Source organism: Littorina saxatilis, linkage group LG1 (genome assembly GCF_037325665.1).
Source record: "Littorina saxatilis isolate snail1 linkage group LG1, US_GU_Lsax_2.0, whole genome shotgun sequence".
NCBI lineage: Eukaryota > Metazoa > Mollusca > Gastropoda > Littorinimorpha > Littorinidae > Littorina > Littorina saxatilis.
In genome coordinates, this window is record NC_090245.1 from 28918126 (window position 1) to 28924190 (window position 6065).

General features: G+C 45.5%; 1 protein-coding gene across 10 annotated transcripts in view; it reads left to right on the forward strand.

The window, feature by feature from the left end:
- The window catches only part of LOC138966370 (hydrocephalus-inducing protein homolog), a 244873-nt gene that overhangs the window by 43402 nt on the left and 195406 nt on the right, over positions 1-6065 (forward strand). For all 10 annotated transcript variants that reach the window (XM_070338641.1, XM_070338587.1, XM_070338596.1 and 7 more), the window contains 2 exons: positions 4453-4626; positions 5454-5663. In XM_070338641.1, coding sequence (XP_070194742.1) covers positions 4453-4626; positions 5454-5663 — 384 coding nt within the window. The remainder of the gene's footprint in view (positions 1-4452; positions 4627-5453; positions 5664-6065) is intronic.

The following is a 6065-nucleotide window of genomic DNA, read 5'->3' on the forward strand; positions in this document are numbered from 1 at the left end:
CATCTCCTCTGCTCTCGTCAAACTTTGAGTTTCGTTGTGACGCGGGGGAGACGGATATTATAACGCCGCTAGCCACTTTGGCTAAAGTCTGCTGAGCAGCTGAGCCTCCCAGCACTTCTCTTTGCACATTCTGTGCACGCGCACAGGTTCTTCTTTGGCTAGGATTCAAGATAAAGCACCTTTGGGAGGGTTTGCTTGCTTGGTCAGCCTTCGCTTGGCTCTAGGTACAAGTAAGAGGCGGATTTTTTCGCCTTAGCAGTGGAAGCAAGTCAAGCTATTAAGGCATGCTCAGCTTTTACGGTTTACGGAATCGCTCGCTTTCTCATAAGAGCATAAGCTTTGGTTTTCCGACAGCTCGCCAGAATATGTCCATACTTTCTGGTCACTTTCTGACTCAGAAGTCTTTAGGGCCTCTGAGTCACTGTCCGTAACCTCTCAGACGGAACTTTTCCGGTGAAGCCTACCTCTTATGGTAGTGGCTTCTGTTATTGACTTTCACTGCGCAACACAAAGGACTTGCAGAAAGTCCTTAGTTTCAGCGTTTTCATTTTAAGAGGTTACGGAAAGAACTATGGACACCATCTTGTGGCTAAACTTAGGTTTGGCACAGAAGTTTTTAGCATTGGTTTTTTTTTCTTTCCCATACGCAAAAGACAGTGAACTTTTATGTTTTTGCCAGTAATAATTAGAATCACAGTTCCTTGAGGTTCAGCGATTCTTTTTCTTCTTCTTCTTCTTCTTGTCGATTACTCAGATGGAAACACCGGTTCCCCGCGCAAATGTTGCCGTGCGCTGTAGGTCGTCCAGACTGCCATAGAGCTTCCCTTGCACCGTGGTCGCCTCCGCCCAGATCTGGCTCCTGAGGCCATCGTGTAGTGGGCAAGTCTGCAGCAGGTGTTCCGTTGTCATGCTGCCTGTTTGACAAGGGCACTGGTCTGACTGGCCAATTCTGAACTTGGTGAAAAGGTGGTGGTTCATTCGGTTGTGGCCTGTCCGCAGCCTGAATATGAGGACCTGCTCAGACCTTGTGAGCAGGTGAAATGCGTCGTTTTTGTTGTAGTGTGGGTGCTGCTGCAACCACTTTTTGTGTTGCTTGGCCTTGATGATGGTCCTGGCTTCTTTGAAGGTGGTTGATCTGTCATTCTGGTCCTTCGTAGTGCCCTCCTTTGCCAGAGTATCTGCGGCTTCGTTGCCTAGTATGTTGCAGTGAGAGGGGACCCATTGCAGCACGCCTGTGTGGGCTCTGCACAGGAAGGTCAAGGCGGATGACAGGTCATTCAGTTCTTTGTCTCTGGCAGTGTCTAAGGCCTGCAGGACTGACTTTGCGTCGCTGAAGAACACAACGTTGTTGGAGGAGAGTGGACTGTGCTCAATGTGGGCTGCACCTGTCTGGAGCGCTACTGCTTCAGCCTTGAAGTTGGTGGAGTAGAGGCCGGTAGCGAGGGAGATGTGTTCTTCTTCTCGACCTCCTGGGTACTTTATGTAGATTCCGGCACCACCACTTCTGACAGCCTGGTCGGCAGATCCGTCAGTGAAAAGGTTCAGCGATTCAACTTTGGCGTTACGCCTCTCAGGGCCTTCTCGCGCGAGTTAAAAAGCTACACTCTTTTTGTAGCCTTCACGCGGCGGCCCCTGGATTTTTCTTGAATTTGCAATGCGCTAGGAGTTTTTCTCCTACATCGCGGAATAGTACGCATTTGTTCGCCCTGTTGCATTCTTTAGCCGTCTCGGCTAAGCCATTTGAAGTGACGTCACACTTGTCACAGTATGATGGTACAGGCTTCAGGCTTTACCGCGCCTATCCCTCGTTTTATCTGGGGGCTGAATCATGGTATTCCGCTTCAGGTATTCAGCTTGGGATAATTTATCAGGTCTTTCTGCACGCGTTTTTAAGCGGCAAGTTAGGCCGAGCCAATTTCGCTCTAAGGGCAGAGGGAGGTTACATCTTACCTTTCCCTCAGCGGTGACCCAACTTTAGGTTTCTAGCACTTGCTTTACTGACTAGTTACAGAAACCTTGGTTGTAGAGGCCTTATCTTTCCCTAGGCCAGTTCTTTTACCTTGAGGGTTTTCTCACGGCTTTTGAACTATCTTCATGTAAGGCCTCTAGCGTTACGGTCATCGGGAAACTGAAATTTTAAAAGACGCTCACGCACCCCTCTCTTGGCACGGGGAGCGATAGGAGCATGGTTTGAGAGCGGATCAAGTTACTGATACCCTCACGTGTCTTTCCCAATTGCGGGCTGGGCTAACTTAGTACTCGCACGCAATCAGGTTTTCAATGCTCCCGACTTTTCACTCCTGATTTTGCAGAAGGGAAAGATTACCCTCATCTTTGCAGCCTAGGCATAGTCTTTATCGTTGCTCAGCAAAAGGCCGCAACACGGTCTCGTTCCGACCACCGAGGTTAAGCGGCATCGGTCTCGATTACTACCGGGATTGGTGACCGTTTTTGGTATATGGGCCTGTCAGGCATTCTTTCTAAGTTTCAAGCTGCGGCCTTATGGCTTCAGCTATCGTACTGCCGTTTACTCACACTCGAATTCAGCAGTATTTTGCTCCTGTGAGGGCTTCATTTCCGGTTAACAGAAGTTCGCCCTCTTTATTTCAAGCCAGTGTGTAGGGAGATGGGGATTTAGCTCTCACTGTTTCCACTCCCTTAGCTATTGAGGACAACAGTTGTCTTCTCTGGTGCTTGATTTCCTCTCAGAACTTCTGTCTTTCTTTGAAAGATCAGTGGCATTATGTCACATTCTTGCAAACGGGTCCTTCCTCCTCACTCTTTTGCCTTTTGAGATAAGGCAGTAAGGGAAAGAAAGGGGGGGGGGGGGGGGGGGGGGGAGCGTTTTTGTATCTTGGACAATTCTTTGGGCTCTGTCCAGACTGTGTGGATAGAACATGGGCCTACTTCTAGGCCTTATGTGAATCAGGCTATGCTTCTCCCTAATCTTGTCAGTGTGACTTGTTTAGCTCGCATTGTAAGATGGCAGGTCTCCTTTCACAGGGAAACCGTTATACCGGATAGGGTTCAATACAAAAGATCGCAGCAGAACAAGTCTGAGCCTTTTGGTATTGGAGTTTCTATGCTCCACAGGTTCTGAACTGTTGCATTCTGCCAATCTTCATAAACATTACGTGAAACGTTCTCCGTTTTACTTCTAGCCGCAGCGTGCAGAGGTAGCGAGATTCACACACTCTTTGGCTTTTGGGGATATGTCGGTTTCAATAGAGGCTCCCTACCTCACTCTGTTTCTGGCCAGACTTCTTAGTTAGTCTTCAACAGCGGGGATAGCCATCTCTGATGGTTGTATAGTTTTCCTCTTTATAAGATTCTCACCATAGGCGATTCTTTGTTATGAATCTGACCAGTTGTATCACTGCTCCATCCAGTTTTTACAGGTGGTTTAGGGTCATAAGTAAAACTACTCTTATCATCTCTGAACACAATGGTAGATAGGGTCATATCTACTTTGGCGTTAGAATCGGTAGGATATTCTGAAGTCCTTGACTCCGCCTGTTGGAGATCGTAGGAGCTCTCTATCAACCTTTACCTGTGTTACTTTTACAGTGCGCGCAGTATGGTTCTATTGCGTTTTCGGCAACGGTAGTTGCGGGGCAAATTATTGCCTAGCTCATAGTTTGAGCATCCCACCGCCTTCATTAGCAATCTGCTATATGTGAGTTGGGATAAGATATGTAATTTAATCGAAAATTTTAGTAATAAATTTTCATTTGATTAATATACTTACCCAATTCACATAGTTAATACCCTCCCTCCTTCCCCGCTAGTGGGTTGTTCTAAAAAAAGAGGGTAGTTTTTGGATACGCTTTCGGGCGAATGATTCAAAGATGGCGGCAAGGTCGGAAAGTCACATGACTTTGTCCTGTTATAGGGTCAAGGTAGCTTTTTTTTAGGGTTGCCTCCCCTTGTTACCAAGGTGACGCGATGCAGCGTCCTAGCACTAGACTGAAGTAAATTGCCATATGTGAGTTGGGTAAGTATATTAATCAAATGAAAATTTATTACTAAAATTTTCGATTAAAAAACTAGAGTTCAAAGGCTGTGGAATGGATTTAGTACTGTGTTATCATGACTGCAGAGAGAACAGATAATGACACTAGACAAAACATAAAGCGATCGGTAAAATTTACATAAGACACAAATGACAGAACTAGTAGCCAGTCTTGCACTTGGCTGCAACTAGGAAACAGTATCCACTTTCCGCCTCGAGCCACAGCCATGTCATCCAAGAGACTTCAGTCATTCTGCCAGAAGTGCAGTTAGCTGAGTATACCCAAACACGCACCCCCCAAATGAATGCCACTCTTGTTGCTGCTAGCTTTCTACTGGGAAGATGCCACATGAATTTCCCACCAAGGGGATAATAAAATAATAAAATGTAATGAATTGTAATGAAATGAACATCCCTAATTGTTTTCTCCGTGCTTTCAGGGCCAGCTGGAGCAGGCGGAGAAAGTGAAAGAGGAAGACAAGACGGACCGACCGAGCTTGGCAAGCCGCATGTCGCTGCGACCTGACGAGGAACAGGCTCTGAGGGGTAACCGCGCTCTCTCCGCTCTGCTGGAGCAAGACACGGAAGAACAACAACCGTTGGGTGTGGAAGAGGTGAGAGGTCATCTGTGACATATCTGTGATTCATGAGTGGAAGATCTGTAATGTATGGGATGGAAGATCTGTACTGTATGGATGGATGATGGAAGATCTGTGATGTATGGATGGAAGATCTGTGATGTGTGGATGGAAGATCTGTGATATATATGGATAGAAGATCTGTACTGTATGGAAGGATGAATGATCTGTGATGGATGATGGATGGATGGACATCTGGGATGTATGGATGAAAGAGCTGTGATGTATGGATGGATGATGGATGGATGGACATCTGGTATGTATGGATGAAAGAGCTGTGATGTATGGAAGATCTGTGTTGTATAGATGAAAGATCTGTGATGCATGGATGGAAGATTTGTGATGTATGGATGGAAGATTTGTGATGTATGGATGGAAGATCTGTGATGCATGGATGAAAGATTTGTGATGTATGGGGGATGGAAGATCTGTGATGTATGGACAGAAAATCTATGATGTATGAATGGAAGATCTGTACTGTATGAATGAAAGATCAGTACTGTATGGATTGATGGAAGATCTGTGATGTATGGACAGAAGGTATGAACAGAAGATCTGTGATGTACGGACAGAAGATCTATGATGTATGTAGGGAAGATCTGTACTCTATGGATGAATGGTGGAAGATCTGTGATGTATAGACAGAAGATCTGTGATAAATGGATGAAAGGTCTGTCCTGTATGGACCAGCAGAATAAGTTGATTTTTTTCATGGACATATAGTCACTTTTGTCGTGCATGAATTAATACTTTCGTGTGAATAAAGTGCATTGATCAATAGAAAAAAATATCTCTCATTCCAGGTATTTGACATCCTCCCACTTTACGGATCCTTGGAGCCTGGCGACACTGAGCAAGTGACCTTCACCTTCTTTGGTCATGCTGACGTCTGGGGAGAGGTCAAGGCCATCTGTGAGGTAGAGGGCGGACCGACCTATGAGCTGATGATCCAAGGGGAAGCAAGTCTTGTGGAATACCGATTTGACCACTTGGAGATTGACTTTGGCAAAGTGGTAAGAAGGGATTTCTTACCGGTGTTTGATTTGTAATTCTAAGCATGTGGAGGATGACATTTGGTACTCAGAGCTTATTGGGTTTATTTTGTTTTACTTTGCTCGTGCTTGATAGAGAGCAACGTTCTACATACATTTTTTGATGCCACTGAGTGTGTGGAGTGGGGGAGGGAACTTACCCTACCTAGAGGAAAATGAGGAAAGTGAGAAAAAAAAGTTTCTGGAATGAAGGTAGATGTTAGAAAAATTGGGCTTCAAGGATTCATGGTTCTGGGAATTGTTACATAGCTCTGTCACTTTGTAACATGAACCTTTTCCTTTAAATTCAGCCAGTAAAAGCTGCATAAACTTGATGACCTGGTGGTGACTACAGTTTGAACGTTTTCATTTTTCATTTCATTT